The sequence below is a fragment of the Urocitellus parryii genome, chromosome 2, assembly GCF_045843805.1.
Source record: "Urocitellus parryii isolate mUroPar1 chromosome 2, mUroPar1.hap1, whole genome shotgun sequence".
In the NCBI taxonomy this organism is placed as follows: Eukaryota; Metazoa; Chordata; class Mammalia; order Rodentia; family Sciuridae; genus Urocitellus; species Urocitellus parryii.
In genome coordinates, this window is record NC_135532.1 from 38,986,161 (window position 1) to 39,003,728 (window position 17,568).

A 17,568-nucleotide genomic window follows, 5' to 3' on the forward strand; every position below is an offset into this window, starting at 1 on the left:
TAGGTTATAGGCAAATGATACACTATTTTATAGAAGGGACTTGAGCATTCACTGACTTTCTTATTGATGGGGTGGAGGGGTCCTGTGGACACCAAGAGACATCTGTGTTTTCTTCACCATTTACTCTACTTTGCAGTTCCTTCTTAATGTCTTTTGATGTAAGTCATGTGGATGGCTAGTGAAGCTTTCTTCTAAGAGTGATCATTACTTTTCTTTATTTGAAACTGTGCTGGAGAGGAGCTTAAAGCATCTGGTATGATATCATACTGAGATAATAAAAGATATCTCTTAGAAATATTTGAATGAACCTAATCAACTTTTAAGTATAATTAAAAGAGGCTGACAGGAATGATTCTAGAAAGTAAAGTGTGGTTCCCTGAAGCCCTTTGCTTAAGTAAAGTTGGTTCAAAAATTGAAAAACTGTTTATCTAGAAGTTTAAATGTAGGGAACCCATTGAATTTATTCATGCCCTTAGGAAATTGTCATCTTCAATTTCAATTTTATCAGTAGATAAAGTGAAATTTAAATGCTCCCAAGATACTGTTGCTTTTGAAGTTTATTTGGAGTTATTATAAGTTAAATTGTCCAGGAAAGGGAGGCTGGGAACAGAAGTATTGGGGTTGCAGAGTGACAGTAAGGATCCTGTTCAAGGCTGAAAATGGGAGTATCCACTTCAAAGGAAATGACAGCTTGCCTCCCTGTGAGAGATATTCTTAAATGACCATCAGTGGAGGGCTAGTATGATCCTTAATCTGTAAGGAACATGTGTCTCGTAAACATGGTGACCCTGTCCTCGCACCATGAGGAACCCCAGGAAATTTAACCAAAAATAGTTTTTTATTGCCAGCTGGGTTTACAAGAGCTGGCTACATCAATAACTAAGAAAACATTCAAGGAAGCATGCAACACACAAATACTTTTGCTTACAGGATTCAGGGACAGCTCTCAACCTTACGGGTCCATTGGAAAGAGAGAGACAGCATGTCTGAAACCCTATTGATTGAAGGGAAGACACTAGAAAGTTCCACCCAAATGAGACAAGGGATTGGGTTTCAGGGGGGTGTAGCTCAGTCCTATTGGGTGATGCCCACTCCCAGAGCTTCACTACCCTGCCCAGCAGAGGTGAGGTCTACCTACATTCCAGCACACAGAAGCCAGTTCCACAACCCCATCGCTCAAGGCTAAGGGTATGTGCTCAGCACCTACATGCCCAGCTCCTGTTCATGGCGGTCCCGGACAGTTTTTTTCAGCATTAATCAGACTTTGGAGTGTGTTTCTAAGTCTTCTGTCTTGTCATCCATCCTGTGTATACTTCCCAATGGAAGACTTTTTGAGCCGACAAGTACTAAGGGGTGATAGTATGTGACTCAAACATGACTTATGACCACTGTAAGAGTCTGTGTCATACAAAATGTCTGTTAAACTGAACAAAAGGAATGCCAAATGGAAAGGAGCCAAAGTCAAGAAGGCCTGCCATGTTGGAGGAATTATGTGTCATGGGGGCCAAGATCTTTAACAATTAGGATTCTATTAGTAGATATATTTAAATCTATTGAAAAATTGGATTGGATCTATAAGGAACTAAATTTTAAATGAATTCTAAAATGTCTCTTAAGTACCAACTCATATAATATTTGTGCAGTTCATCTTATTTTTTCATATTTGAAAGTGACACTTGCTATGTGGCTGAAAAGGCCAATGTTGACAAGCTCAATAATCTCTTCAAACTAAGTTCACCTTTGCTTTGTACCTCTGCCCCAACACTCTTGGTGAAATTTGAAAACCTTTTGACAAACATGCAATTAAAATAGCAACTGTGTTTCTGTGTTCTACAAGTCAGTTTGCTGGTTTTCATAAACACGTGGCAATACCATTTCCTTTGAGGTTGTGCTCTAGTTTTCATTGTGCTTTTACATTTTTTTAGCTTTATTCATCCTGTTTATACTTATTTATTTTAATTAGCTACTGTTGGTATCCTACTATTATTTTTTGATTTCTGACACCTCATTCAGGAGGAACTAAATTATTGCCAATACTTTTTTGTTTTTTAAAGCACGTGACAGTGGGGATCATGTTTTATATATATATATATATTTTTTTTTTTTTTAACCTATTTATATTACCTATAACTTCAGAATGACACTAAAAAAGCTGTTGTCAGTAGTGACTCAGCAAAGCGTATACCTGGGAAGTGTCATTGTCTCATTGACTTTTACATGATCTGCAGCTCATTAACACACTGATGCTGCAAACTATGTGCTGATGTCCTAAAAGATATTTGGTTTTGTTTACTTTTCTTTTACTTTGATTAGATAAGCATCATTTAATGTGTTGACTTTGTTGAAGGCATTGAATTCTATATTGCAAGGAAATATTTTTATGTTTTATGTTGCTTAAATGTGATCTTCAGAGTTGACCTCGTATTATCAAGTTGAATTTTAAAATAACTAACACTAGATTTCTCTGCAGAAATTTTTAAAATTTTTCCTACTGGGAACACTTCTAAAGTACAGCTGCCAGCATTTAGAAGCCCCCAATTAACTGCCAAGTACTGGCTTTTAAGGTCCATTGTTGGGTGCATTAATGTGGACTCAGGCACCTGAGAGTTACAAATTCCTTTGCACTACTTTATTGGTTTTCTGTTTTACATATTTGCTTTGCACTCATTGTCTGCTACAGGCGATAAACCAATATTTGTTGAATGAACCAGGCAAATGAATGTTATGTCCTATAATCAGCTTAATTCATTACTTATGTCAGAGGCACTACCAAGTAATATGGCACATTGTGTGGTAGACACACTGATTTCTATTGATTACTTTGCCAAGAATAATATGTACAGACTGCCTATCATATGCTTTGTACAGAGAAATGGTTATTTGATTTGTTCTCTGTATTTGGAATGGATATATTTTCACATTTTCAAATGACTGTCTTCTTGTCTGCTTCAACTGTGTAGTTACTAAGAGTGCAGAAAAAAACTTTCTGAATACAATATGTCCAAATAAGGAGTTAATCTTTCCCAATCAGGGGTGATTTGGAAATAAAGTGTTGAACTATTTAAGTTTAGGAAAACATTTGAAATAAAAAATAGGTTACCTTACTTTGATATGTATTTGGTCTTGAAAAATTAACTCTTCCAAAAACTCAAAACACTGACTCCTGAGTGTCCAGTTTGGATCCTCAAAAGGCAGAGATCAGTGGCTGGAGGAGGTCCTTATCTTACCATTTTTCTGTCCATATTGCAAGACAGTATCAGTACAGTATGAGTCTGTATCATTTTTTTATTACATTAAATAAAATGAGGAAATGTATAAGAAACCATTCTGCAAAATACATCGTTTCCTATTTATTTATTAATTTGCACCAGGAATTGAACCCAGGGGCATTTAACCACTGAGCCACATCACCTGTTCCTTTTTTAAATATTATTTTGAGGCAGGGTCTTGCTCCATTGCTCAGGGCCACACCAATTTGCTGAGGCTGGCTTTGAACTTGGCATCCTCATACCTCCCAAGTTTTTGGGATTATAGGTTTGTGCCATTTAGCTCTTTTTCTTTAAAATTGGAACAGAATAGGATAAAATAGAATAGTGGAGGGTAGAGTAGGAATAAACAAAATGAAAAAGAAAATATCACCAACTATCTCACGTAGGAAGTGTAAGAGAATTATTTTGTGAAATTTTTGTTTGAGTTACATATATGTGTCAAAAAAGATTGAAAGATGTTGTGGTTGTCCAGACATTGTGGAGTTATTCTCTAAAGTGATTGTATCAATTTACATCTCTTTTGGCAGGATATGAGAATGCCTTTCAATCTGTATCCTCACCAATTCTAGGTATTGTCCCTCTTTAAATTTTACAGATCTGATGGATAAGATCAATTTTATTGTGGTTGCATTTCCATGATAAATTCAGTGGTGAATTTTGATATCTTTTAATGTGTGCATTAATTCTGTGAATTGCCTGTATCCTTTGCCTGTTTCCTAATTGTGTTGTTTTATTTATTTGTAGACATTCTTTGTATATTTTAGATACTACTCCTTTGCCAGTTGTCAGTTTTATATGTTGCAAGTATCTTTTCCTGTACTGTCATAGTTTTTCTCCTTGCTCAACATTACTGGTCTTTCTTTGTGGTTTATGCTTTCATGTCTTATTTAAGAAAATTGTCCCTGTCCTGAAGTCATAAAGATATTTTTTATACTTCTAAAAGTTTGAAAGCTTTTTATTTATTTTTTTTTAAGTATCCCATATGAGTATTCTGTAAGTACTGGAGATCAAACCCAGAGCCTTGGGTATGATAGGCAAGCACTTAACACTGGCCCCTTGAAGGTTTCCTTTACTGTCTCATTCTAACTGAAAACACTTTTTCCATGTCTGTCTCAAATTTAATGGAATAAAAAATAAAAAGAGAAGAGAGGAAGACTGAGGATGTGACTCAGCGGTAGAGTGCTTACCTAGTATGCCCAAGTACTTTGATCTCCAGTACTCATTTTTCTATGTTGAAATGCTACAGTTTAAATTTTTTTTTAGTAAGTGTTTTTACATATGGGTCAGTGTCCAAATTGTTGAAATCTTGTCTCAAACTTACCAAATAAAATATATATCCCAGTTATATATTATAATCTTAATATTTTTATAATTGAACATCTCTACTGCTGATTTTTTTCATAGGAGTTCATCCAATTAAAAATATTTTTCCAAGATAAATAATGGATTTTTAAATTTGCAAGATAGTATATTTTTTTTCTCTAATAGAATTTATTTATGTATTTGTATTTTCAGTTATATTAACCTTGTTTTAGAAGACAACGTACAAGGACAACTTTATAAGGCAACAGGATTAAAGATGACCAAATACTGGGCTCCAGAAATTTAAAACAACCAGGTACAAATGCATTTGGAGGTAATGTTCTTAGATAGTTGGATATATATATTTGGATTGTACACAGGAAAAACTTAAAATATACGTACAGCACAGAAGGGGATCCAAGAGTAAGGACTTTGGAGCCAGTCCTGGGTCTAATACTAGTTCTGATCCTGAGTGACTGGTGACTGTTGGTCAAATTATTGAAACATTTTTATTGTTTATTTAGGTATTATACAGATTAAATGAAATACTGTCAGGCATAGGATAACTGGTTTTTAACTATTAATATCATACTGTTGTTATTTAGAATACATGTTTAGCTCATCATGAATGTAGTTTTCTGTAGGTATATTGTAGATTTTTAAGATGTATGTTGAGATACTACTACAATATTGATAATAATAGCCTGGTGAAATCATGTGGATCTCAGGATAACTAAAATCTCCACATATTTTCCAAAAACTATATCCCTCAAATAGCACAAATTGGGAAAATTAGGGTTTTTTTTTAATCAAGTATGTATCATGAAAAACAAAAACAAAAAACAAGCCAACCATTTTCTACAGAGCCAGGGAATTCAACAAAAAAAAAATTTTTTTTATTGTAGCAAATGATAGTAATTAATCTTAAATCATTTCTAAATATTGAAGGACTTTCTGACCATCAAACATAAAATTATGTTAATCTTATATTTAGTAGTAATTGAGTCTTATGAATGTCATTTCTTGGAAGGTGGCGATTTCTACATGTCATCCATGTAATTATGCCTGAACCTGATCAGCCAATAAACAGAATGGCCTGTTTTCCAACCTTTCCTATTTAAAGAGTTTATTATGCTTAAAATTGACCAAGGATACTGAAAAGAGCCATGTATTTTCCAACTTAAAAACCCAGGATACTGTTCCCTGATCTTAGCACATTTCCCTTCCATTGGAACAAAGGTGCCTGAAGTTCAGTGAGGTGAAGTCCTCTTTTTTCCTTCTCCCCATTATTTCCTTTCCTTTCCCTTCCTTCATTCTTTCCTCACTTTCCCCTTTCCCTCTGCCCCCTCCTTCCCACCTTCCGCCCATTGTATAACTTTTGGATTCTTTCCCTCTATTCTTCTCTTTTATTACCCCCTCCCCCATTTTGTGGCACTGAAGATTGGACCCAGTACTTGGGCATACTAGGTAAGCACTCTACCGCTGAGTCACATCCTTGGTCTTCCTCTCTTCTCTTTTTATTTTTTATTCCATTAAATTTGAGACAGTCATGGAAAAGGTGTTTTCAGTTAGGATGAGACAGAAAAGGAAACCTTCAAGGGGCTAGGGTGGAGCCCAGTGATAAGTGCTTGCCTATCATACCCAAGGCTCTGGATTTGATTTCCAGGACTAGGAAGGAAGGAAGGGAGGGAGGGAGGGAGGGAGGGAGGGAGGACAACCAACCAACCAACCATACAACCCTCGGTTGGCAGGTTCCAGAATACAAGAGCTTTATTCCAAGAATGCTTCCAACATATACCTTGTATTCACTCCAAGCCATAGTGCTGTAGTGGTTATAGCCACAAATGAATCATGGTCCCCTTTTAAGAAGTTTGCAAATTAATGGAGAAGATAAATCATATAAGAACAACTGTGACACGAGGCAGAATATGAAAGGTGCCATTAAGAAGTTTTAGAAAAAATCCTATGGAAATACATAGGGGAAGGTGTCTCTGCCTATTTGAATAATTGGGAAGCACACTGATATGTGAAGTTCAGTGGTGGTCATACTGGGTTTTAGAGAAAATTAGGATATAACACATCTGTCAAAATGGCATAGATGATGTGTAGTATTAAATATGGCAAAATATCTTTTCATATTGCCAACTAGATCAAGTTTTATAGATTTACAAGTGAGAAACTTCTGAGTGATCCTGTTTAGAAACAAGCATGTCTTTTTAAGTTTGCTTTCTAAATGCGAGAGATAATGATTTATTCCTAATTGCCATAGTTTTGAATTATAATTATTCTGTATATATTTTTATTCCTCATATTCTGAGAGACTATTTACAGCTGAGGAAAAAAGATTACTAAGATTCTCAAGGGTATGTAAAGCATTGGTAAAGAACACTATTAAATAATTGACCTCATTTGTTTTTTATCTTTAAGTTTCAAAATCTACTGTAGCAAATACCAGATAAAATCTTCTGACATTAGTACCTGATGGATTGCATATAATAGCACCCAACTTAATAAATTAGAAACAAATCAACATTGTTAAATACAGTTTTATTAAATTGCTTTTGGGGGGGACAATATTTTGCTTATATTCATTTTTAGTGGTGAGGTAATGAACCGTGAGCCATGGCGCAGACATGCTGGTATCTTTCCGTAGGGCTGCCCTTGCTGTCACTTCTGCATGGTAGTGAGAAGTCATAGTGCAGATGGTTGTGAAGGCAAGACCATTCAATGCTGCTGTTACACACTTGCTGGCTCTCATTTCAGATTTTTTTTTTGTTGTTGTTAAAACAAAGGAAAACAAAGCCATATTCATTCATTCACCCTTTCATCCATTTCATTCATTTCTCCATTTTTTTTTCCAGCTTAGCAAACTACATATTCTTCAGTGGAGCTGAGAATTGATAAGTCTGCTCTTCACAGTGATTTGGAACTTTCCAATCCCAGAGAAAGGTTGACCAAGGTCTAAAATTTATTTTTCCTTACCTGGAGATGTCAACTCTTAATGAAAATTTTCTACTCATTTTCTTATAGACATAAGGATCTCTGTTTTATCCTGGGATTACTTTTCTAGAACTCAGCAGAAAGATTCCCATGAGAATTCCAGTTAAAATACCCTGTGGGTTTTCTTGGCGGTTAACTTCCACAGCCAGAGCTTAATTTCCTTCATCATATTTGAGCTCAGCTTTATTTTCTCTGATAATTAAAAGTAATTTTTCTTTTTTTTTTTTGAGATGAGGTCTTTCTGTGTTGCCCAGGTTGGTCTTAAACTCCTGAGCTCAAGCAGTCCTCCTGCCTTGGCCTCCCAAATGCTAGAACTACAGGGGTCGAAACCATCCCTGCTTAGAACTAAAGTGATTTTAACCTGCCTTACTTCATCTGACATATGGATCCTGATTTTACTACATACTTTTTCCTCAGGGACTACACAGAAGTGAGTCCATATGGAAGAAGAACTTCCTCTTTTCTATGGAGAAAGTGGCAAGGTTAGAAAAAAATCATGCCCTTGGAGCATGTGTATTCTGTTGCATGAAACATACTTCATCAAGTTGGTCAATGATAGGAAGATCAGTGAGATGGTATCCATCTTTAAGGTGCTCACTGTATGATGACTGAGATGTCAACAGATAGTTATTATGGGGTGTAGAATGCTGAAGGGGCCAGCAGGGAACTGATGACTGTCTGAAAGATGGAGAAAAGGGCTCCTAGGGACAGGTGATCTTTGACCTGGATGAGGAGGAGCTCAGGCCTCCTGTCACAGATGACATTATCCTGCAAAAGGTTCTGAGATAAACAATGTTTAGTCCTTTCTCAAAGAGATTTAAAAAATATTATAAAATATGTAATCTTAGAAGAAGGAATGAGAGCCTGGTAGTGTTTGTCTTTAAAATGGCATCTCTAGAATTAGGTCCAGGTTTGGCTCAGGCACCCTGCTGATTTCCTGTACCACTGCCGGAGGCGATAATTTATGCCAGGCCAGCTTTCTTTTACTGTTTGGTTCACATCAATTTCCCCTCCCCTACCTGTAGCTGGCATCTGAGAGATATGAACCACTTCTGCATCCATTTAAGATTTAATATTAGCTTAAGGAAAACATAATGAAGAAAATATATCTGTTGTATAAATTAGAAACCAAGATAGATCTTACGAGTCCTTTGAATGTATACCCGTGGAGCCATGCTTCTGCACCTCTGTGAGGAATCAAGTGGGTGATGACATGCCCAACCTGTCACTTTGATTCTATCTTCATAGGCTGTATTTTAAATTGAATTGTGATAACTTTGACAGTTATCTGTAATTAAGTGAAGTATCATTAGTGTCTCCATAAAATGGAGAAATTCGGACACAGAGGTACACCTACAGGCCAGTCAACGTGAACAGACAAGGGGAGAAGACAGCCATCTATAAGCCAAGAATCCAGGCCTGGAATGGATCCTTCCTGCATACTCAGGAGGAAGCAAAGTAGCTGACACCTGGATTTTGAAGTTTTAGTTTTCAGAACTGTCAGATGATAAATTTCCATTGTTTAAGCCACCTGGTTTGCCATACTTTTTACAGCTGTTCTAGAAAACTCATACAATATTTTTGGGGTATTTGTTCTTAATAGTCCCAGACCCAAGTGGAAAATGAGGAAAGCCAGCTTCTCAAACTGAAGTTCAGGTAAAGCTTGCCCAGGGAACAAGACATTTGGACCACTTCCCTGTTGTCACCTTCAGCATTGTTCTTTTCCATGGCTTTGCTTTGCTAAGATTTAGGCAGCAGATGAAATGGCAGTCCTCACTCCCTCCCTCCTGCCCTCCCTCCTCCCTCTGTCTTTTCTTGCTTTTACAACCAGCCTAGTTTCCACAGCTGCATTGAAGACCTAGCTGATATTTAAAGTACTTGTTAAAACTCAGCTCCCCAGAGTTCAGCTTGGATGATTCCTGTGTCCTCAAGGAAAATTAATAGGTGAGATCTGATGCCACCCGGGCCTCTGGCGCCTGCTTGCCCTGAGAGCAGTACTGAAGCCCTTGGGCTTGAAGCAATTCCTGCTGCTGTGAGAGGCCTCTCAGAAATAGACAGGACTTGCTCCTCAAACAGGTTTTAACTCTCTTCTGCAGAATGGGGCAAAGAAATTTTATTAATAGTCTCAATATATACACTTTTTTTTCCCCCTTTTCAGCCAGTACGGGCTACTCTATCATCTTTGAAGATGTTAGATGTGGGAAAGTGGCCAATTTTTTCCCTTTGTTCCGAGGAAGAACTGCAGTTAATTCGTCAGGCTTGTGTCTTTGGCAGTGCTGGCAATGAAGTTTTATATACTACAGTAAATGATGAGGTAATTCTCAAGAAAAAAAAATTACCCACCCGTGTTTTTAGTAATGGATTTGTTAAATCAAAGATCTCAGAGGAGCTAAGGAATCAAAGTTAAAAATAGCACAGAAAGTCAAATTATATTTATTCTATAAAAAGCAGTTTTCGGGGCTGGGATTGTGGCTTAGCAGTAGAGCCCCTGCCTAGCATGGGGGGGGACCCAGGTTCAATCCTCAGCACCACATAAAAATAAAGGCATTGTGTTGTGTCCATCTACACCTAAAAAAAATATTTTAAAAAAAAGCAGTTTGCTTTCAGAAGACTGTGCCTGTTTAAGTGAAACTTATAGGCTCATCAAAAATAGAGATGTTTGAACCAACAGTTGTTTTTCCCACAGATCTTTGTGCTTGGCACGAACTGCAGTGGCTGTCTGGGGTTAGGTGATGTCCAGAGCACCATTGAACCTCGAAGACTGGATTCTTTAAGTGGCAAAAAGATAGCCTGTCTCAGCTATGGAAGCGGTCCACACATTGTCCTGGCAACAACAGGTAACAGATATTCAGTGGAGAGTTTTAGCCATTGCTCTATTTGTTGAGAAACAAATCGAGTCCCGCTCCTGAAATCTAGAACGTATTTTCTGATGGGGCGAGCGTTGCTGGCACTGTCCTATGAACTTGACCATGAGCTGGACAACACGAAATGGGAATGTATCAGAATATCAGTGTAAGATGATCCAGCAGATAGAATCTAGCATTTACTGGCATGTAAGATGAGTGAACGACAACACATTAGGCCCAGTGAACCCCTTCTGTTTAGAGGTATGACCACTGTAGGAGGTGCTGCACTCCCTGTGGACCTTGGGAAATCCACATTTTGAGCTTTAAATTCCTGATCTATGAATTGAGAGACTAACCCTTGACTCCAGCATCCCCTGTAATGCTTCATTCTGTGCTGCTTTTACACTAAATAGTGATGGAAGGTTTTAGTTGGCATTAGTAATCCAAGGAATTGAACATGCTCATGGCCAGCTCATGGATTCTAAATGAGATATTGTAATTAAGTGACACTGTGGAGTTTTCTTTAAGTTTAGTATTCATTTTATTTGTATTTTTTTAAACTGAAAATAAATTTCATAAATATTCATTTACATGTTTATTTCACATTAAAAATTATGTTTTAGGGATTTTTTTTTGGTTTGCAGTACTTGGTTAGATTATTCAGACTGCCTCTTCTCTGAAAACTACCAAATTCTAGATAAAATATTTTCTTTTTAAAAATAACTTTATAAAGCACTGACAAGGCAGAAAGGAATTATCAGACTAGATTTAATAGAAAGTGTTAACTAAGAGATTAGAAGAGAACTTGAAGCCATTTTTCTCTCAAGGCTTCTGCCACTCCATTGCCACTGACCTGTGGTTTGGCAGTACTCAGAAGGGAAGGGACTTTCATCAAGGTCCTGCCTCACAGGAGCATCATAGAATACCGCCCAGGCAGGCTGGGACCACAAAAGGTGCCGGCTCAGGAAAGGACTGACCACTTCCTGAGGCCTGAACAGAATTATTTGCCCTGAGCAAAATAGGCAGGAAAAAAGAGCAATGAAATAAACCCTCACCCTGAGGACCCCCGTGGATGGTTTAACTCACATTAGACTAGATGGTTCAAGAAATCTCACACTGAATTTCTTAGAGGTCCTGGACTGGTAGAAGTTAACGCCGACCACCTCTAGAGGAAGGACCTTCATCTGCGGCCTGAGGCGACCACAACCTTAAGGTCAATGGCAATGAGCAGCACGCGGACTAAGAGAGCCAGGCACACAGGAAACAAGGCACCAGAATGCTTTACAACTAGTTTAAAGATCTTGATTGGCTTTTCTTTCCGATTTTAGAATCAGGCAATAATTCTTTCCATAAATTAGCATGTGTGTCCTGGTGAGCTGAGCAGAGGAGGTTGTTTAAGAAAAGGGCTGAAGAAAACAGAAACAAAGAACAGACTGATCATTTCAATGAGTATACACCATATGATTCCATTTATGTAAAATTTAAAACCAGGAAGTCAGGTGCAGCAGCACCCACCTGTAATCTCAGCTACTCAGGAGGCTGAGGCAGGAAGATTGCAAGCTGGACACCCACCTGGGCAACTTAGCAAGGCCCTGTCTCAAGATCAGATTTAAAGAATAGGGACTGGGGGTGTAACTCAGTGGGACAGCAGCCCTGAGTTAAATCCCCAGTAAAATAAATAAAGTCAAAAAACATAAAAAAAATAAATTCTTTTATGCAAGAGGCATATATGAGGGGTCTTTAGGGGTAATCATAATTTATATTTTTGACATGAGTAGTCCTATATGGATGTGTGCTTTATAATTAGTCATAAAACTGTAATATTTGTTTAATGAACTTTCCTGTGTATGTTGCACATAAATAAGGTAATAACTAACTTAGTGATCATTTTATAGATAAGGAAACTAAGATCCAGAAAAGTTAAGTAGCTTTACAATCTCTTAACTTTCAATCTAATATTTTGTCCATTATTTTTAGAAACTTTTTCTTTGCTGATTATTAAAACCTATCGTACAGCTATTATAACTGTGTGAATTTAAATATTATCTTTTTTTTTTCTTTGAGGTAGAAGGCAGTTTATACTTTCCAAATAGATTCTTTTACAGAATGAATTTGGTAGACTAAGGAAATTGATTGGCTCTTTGCAGCTGAGTTTTTAGTTTTCATTTGTAGCAGTTGTGCAGTCTATAATTTCATATAATGAAGCAGATGTTTTAAGAGCTGGTTTTTGTCTCTTTTATTTGCAGAAGGAGAAGTCTTCACCTGGGGTCATAATGCTTACAGCCAGCTGGGCAACGGGACAACGAATCATGGCTTAGTGCCCTGTCACATCTCTACTAATTTGTCAAATAAACAAGTCATTGAAGTTGCCTGTGGGTCCTACCATTCTTTGGTCCTAACAGCTGATGGAGAGGTGAGAACATTCAGCATAAAAGCTCATTGATTTCAAATATATACATATATATATAAAACATTCTATAGATCCCTTTAGCAGTCGTGGAAATGTGATGGTTTGATTAAAATAATTGCCCCTCAAATTCAGTCTTCTTCTTGGTAACAATTCTTAGTCGTGGTATTTATATTATGAAGTTTACCTGTATGTATTAAGGACTTACATCACTGCAAAATTTATTTATTTATTTATTTTGTGTGGGGCTGGGGTTTGAATCCAGCACTTTACACATGCTAGGCAAGCACTCCACCACTGAGTGTTATCCTCAGCCCTGCTGCAAAATTTAAAAAGATGTTTTTTTTTTTTCTTCTATATAGTGAAGAGATTATTTATTTATTTATGTGGTGCTGGGGACTGAACCCAGGGCCTTGTGCATGCAAGGCAAGCCCTCTACCATCTGAGCTATATCCCCAGCCTGAGTTTATTTATTTTTTAAAAAATTCAGAAATGTCGAAAAATGTGGCTGAAGCAAAGTAGATATTTTTGTCTTATGTGACATTTGATTGTAATTATTACTGTTTAGGTAGATAACACCTATTATCTAACTTCATAAAATAATACATTGGGTAAGAATGACTTTTCTAAGAATTTCTTTGCCTATGCATGTGAGAATTTCTGGTTCTGAGGCTCTTTTGGAGAAACGGTGAGGTGCTGTAAGCATCTGTCAGCGTCCAGTTGAGACTCTATAAATTAACACGTTTCATTTGTCAACCTTTTCTTTCACATAGGTATTTGCCTGGGGTTATAATAACTCTGGGCAGGTAGGATCTGGGTCAACAGCAAATCAGCCAATCCCTCGAAGAGTCACGGGCTGTTTACAGAATAAAGTAGTCATGAACATAGCGTGTGGACAGATGTGCTCAATGGCAGTAGTGGACACTGGGGAGGTAGGAAGGTTATTTCACATTTTGTTTAAAAAGCTTTTTACACATCAGTGTGGTGAGCATGGCATGTTTCTCCTAACAGCACTGGGCTGGCATCTGTCTTCCGTGAGCTCTGTGTTTCTCGTCTCCTAGGTCTACGTCTGGGGTTACAATGGGAACGGGCAGCTGGGACTTGGCAGCAGTGGCAACCAGCCAACCCCCTGCAGGGTGGCAGCTCTGCAAGGCATTCGTGTCCAGCGGGTATGTCCACTGTTGGTCTGAGTGCGCATGTTTTGATCTTTGGTGGCAAAGATACTGGTATATTAAAATGTAGTGTTCTTAGCCGAATGAAAAGATCAGCTCCTTGAATATTTTCACTGAAGTAAAAGTTAAGGCTCTTTTTCCCCAAATTAAGTTGTACCTGTCAGGAAATGTCTACTTCTAGGGTACTGTCATGCATAGCTTCTGGAATACAAGTTGTTACAGCTTTTCATGAAGAATCTTTGGCACGATGTTTCAGAGCCTTAGAAATCTTAAGATCTCTTGACTTAAAATTCTACCCCTGGGAAACTGTCCTAAGGAACCAAAGAAAAAATCTATCGAATTAGTTAAGAAAAAGAAAAAAATTTAAAAAAGGACTAATAGAACAATAAGTTGATTAGAGAGGTTATTCCAAGTCTATATGATGGAAATGATGTTTTCAAAGAATTCTAAAGGATAGGAGAAAGTCTATTTGTAACAGTAAGTGAAAAGAAACAAGATACAGAACTGCATATACAATGTCATCATTAAAAGTTATGATGCATATATCTGTCTCTATGTAAATAGGAGAAAAAAAGCAACCCTGATCTTAAGAGTACTTTTTCAGGGGCTGGGGCCGTACCTCAGTGTGGAGCACTTGCCTCTCACATGTGAGGTACTGGGTTCGATCCTCAGCACCACATCAACATAAATAAAGTGAAGGCATTGTGTCCATCTACAACTAAAAAGAGTACTTTTTCATATTTATATTTTATTTTCTGCATTGAGTACATTTCCTCTAATAATCAGAAAAAGGAATAAAAGTATCTCTTTCTTACATTCAGCCCACACCCCTTGGTTTCTGTGAGCATGAAGAAAACCATGTGAAGGTCATAGTGAACTGGGCTCTGGCCTCTGCTGCCTGCCCACCCTCTGGGAAGCCCATGCGAGAATTGGGAGGGTAGAGTATTGGGAGGGTAGAGTATTGGGAGGGTAGAGTATTGGTTAGCTTAACGTCTCCCATATGGGCTGCCTGCCTTTTCCTTTGCTTTGTTTTTTGATTTTTAACCTAGTGGGTGGGAGTCGTGAGACATTTCCTTCTCTCTGTAGGTCTGAGAGGATTGTTTTGTTCCCCTTCCAGGTTGCCTGTGGCTATGCACACACGTTAGTATTAACAGATGAAGGTCAAGTGTATGCTTGGGGAGCAAATTCTTACGGCCAGTTGGGCACTGGCAATAAAAGTAACCAGTCCTACCCTACCCCTGTCGTTGTGGAAAAGGACAGGTAATGTGTGTGTTTTCAAAATAACCCTCTGGTCTCCCAAGATGTGATTTAGAATTGTGTGCCATTTGCTACTACCATCACAATGTTCTTTAAGCAGAGGAGCCACTCCCTTTTTAAAGTCAGCTTATCAATTGTTGGGAAGGTTGACTGTATTAAATAGCCTATCTTCACTTAGCTGTATTTCATTTATACCTCCAGTAGCTACTCAGTGCGAGCTAGAATGACCAAACTTACAACAGCCGTTCTCTCCCTCTCACACATACCTTTTCTCCCTTCTGTTACTTTTGGTTTTCACACTTGAAGGGAAGTTGATAACATTGGAAGTCTGGTGTGGGGCAGTGAGGGCCCTGAATGGGCTGTGAGGCCGCTCCTCAGCTGCTTATGAAATTTGCCAGTTGAAAACACCTGGGGCAGTTCATCACTTTAACTCCCAAGCTAAAGCTATGGGAAGAGTAAAATGGTTTAAATATTAAGACTTCGTGTTGTGCACTTGTTTATAAGGTTGAGTTAAGTCATTAGTGCATCCAGAAGTAGTTTCCAAATTATCCTAACGTTTTTGTAAGCCCTCTGAATTTCTCAGGTGTGGCCGTATCACTGGCTTTTTTTTTTTGCTCTTTGATTCCTTTTAAATTTTTATTTGTTCTTTTTAGATATACATGACAGTGGAGGGCGTTCTGACATATTAAGCATACATGAAGTATAACTTATTCTAATTAGGATCCCATTCTTGTGGTCAAACATGATGTGGAGTTACACTGGTCATGTGTTCATGTACGAACATAGGAACGTTATGTCCAATTCCTTGTACTCTATCGTGTGCCCCCCCCCCCCCCAATTGTGTGCCAGCATCCTCAAATCAGAGAGAACTGTCAGCCTTTGGTTTTGAAGGATTGGCTCATTTCACTTAGCATGGTAATCTCCAGTTCCGCCCATTTACCAGCCAATGGCAAATTTCATTCTTCTTTATGACTGAGTAATATTCCATTGTGTATAAATATCACATTTTCTTGACCCTAGTGTGAAGCAAAAACATTTCATTGTCTTTTCCTTTAAACCAGGGTTGTAGTTATTATAGAAATTTTTACTTTTTAAAAAACTTTTGCACAATTTTATTATACTTGCTTTAAAAATAGATGTATGGATAAATAGATTAGTTGGCACTTATATAAAGTTCTCTTATATTTTTCTGTTGAAATACTTAACAAAAGTGACCAAATAGTGGTTTCTCAACACCTCACTTTTCATTTATGTATGTGAATTCAGTTGCTATTATTTACCCTAAGTTGAATAGGTTTTTAAAAACTGTTGGGGCTGGAGATGTGGCTCAGCGGTAGCGCGCTCGCCTGGCATGCGTGCGGCCCGGGTTCGATCCTCAGCACCACATACCAACAAAGATGTTGTGTCCGCCGAGAACTAAAAAATAAATATTAAAAAAATTCTCTCTCTCTCTCTCTCTCCTCTCTCACTCTCTCTTAAAAAAAAAAAAAAAAAAAAAACTGTTTTCACCAAAACTCTTAGAATAAGACCCTTGACCCATTAAAGCAACCCTGGTAGGAGCTGGTTACCCCACGTCATTTGCTTTATCTTGTAAAGGAGCCAGGAAGCTCTGAATAGCCACAAAAATGCTTCAGGACTGCCAATCCAGTCAATGGGGACATTAGCACTTAGCCTAAACAACAAAGTGTAGTTTGAAACAAAAACCATATATTTATATGACTTTTACCACTTTTTCTTTTTTTGGTACGGGGCCAGGAACCCAGGGGCACTTTACCATGAGCTACATCCCCACCCCTTTTTAATATGATTTTTAAATTTTTGATAAGAGGCTGGCCTCAAAATTATGAGCGTCCTCAGTAGCTGGGATTATAGGCGTGCATGCCTGGCTGGTACTGTACCCCTCTTTATGGTATTTCCACATTTATCAAAAACTTAATCCACCTACCTCTGGGATCTATTGTCATCGTCTACCAGTGACTTGCTCATGTTGTACTGCTTGTGCAGAGGATGGCCCAGGTCTTCTGACTGGTTGGTGCTGGGATAGATTATGGGGCATCAAGGTGGGAAAAAGAAAAGGAAGCAGAGAAGCAGGGAGTGGAAGTGGTGTGAGGCAGTTGCTTATCTGGACCTTGAGAGCTACTGTTGCCTTTCTGACGTTTAAACCTGCAATTATTTTTTGAATTGTATTTGTAAAAAAGGTAGAGCTAGATCTGTACTTGTGCATTTGCTGTTGTCTTCATAAACATTTTTGGCTTGTAAAAGTCACAGAGATATAAATGAGATATCCTTGTTTGTCAGTTTTCAAGGTTTGAACT

General features: G+C 37.9%; 1 protein-coding gene across 16 annotated transcripts in view; it reads left to right on the plus strand.

Annotated features, from left to right (window-relative positions):
* Rcbtb2 (RCC1 and BTB domain containing protein 2) overlaps positions 1–17,568 on the plus strand; it is a 38,062-nt gene that overhangs the window by 3,061 nt on the left and 17,433 nt on the right. For 5 of the 16 annotated variants that reach the window (XM_077795173.1, XM_077795172.1, XM_026393676.2 and 2 more), the window contains 9 exons: positions 4,785–4,887; positions 7,433–7,530; positions 7,989–8,053; positions 9,730–9,885; positions 10,258–10,408; positions 12,664–12,830; positions 13,598–13,756; positions 13,886–13,993; positions 15,114–15,256. In XM_077795173.1, the coding sequence (XP_077651299.1) occupies positions 8,012–8,053; positions 9,730–9,885; positions 10,258–10,408; positions 12,664–12,830; positions 13,598–13,756; positions 13,886–13,993; positions 15,114–15,256 (926 nt within the window). In that variant the 5' untranslated portion in view covers positions 4,785–4,887; positions 7,433–7,530; positions 7,989–8,011. Of the gene's footprint in view, positions 1–3,796; positions 3,839–4,784; positions 4,906–7,432; positions 7,531–7,988; positions 8,054–9,174; positions 9,228–9,729; positions 9,886–10,257; positions 10,409–12,663; positions 12,831–13,597; positions 13,757–13,885; positions 13,994–15,113; positions 15,257–17,568 lie in introns of those variants that run through there. The other 11 variants (XM_026393678.2, XM_077795170.1, XM_077795175.1 and 8 more) reach the window with 11 other exon arrangements.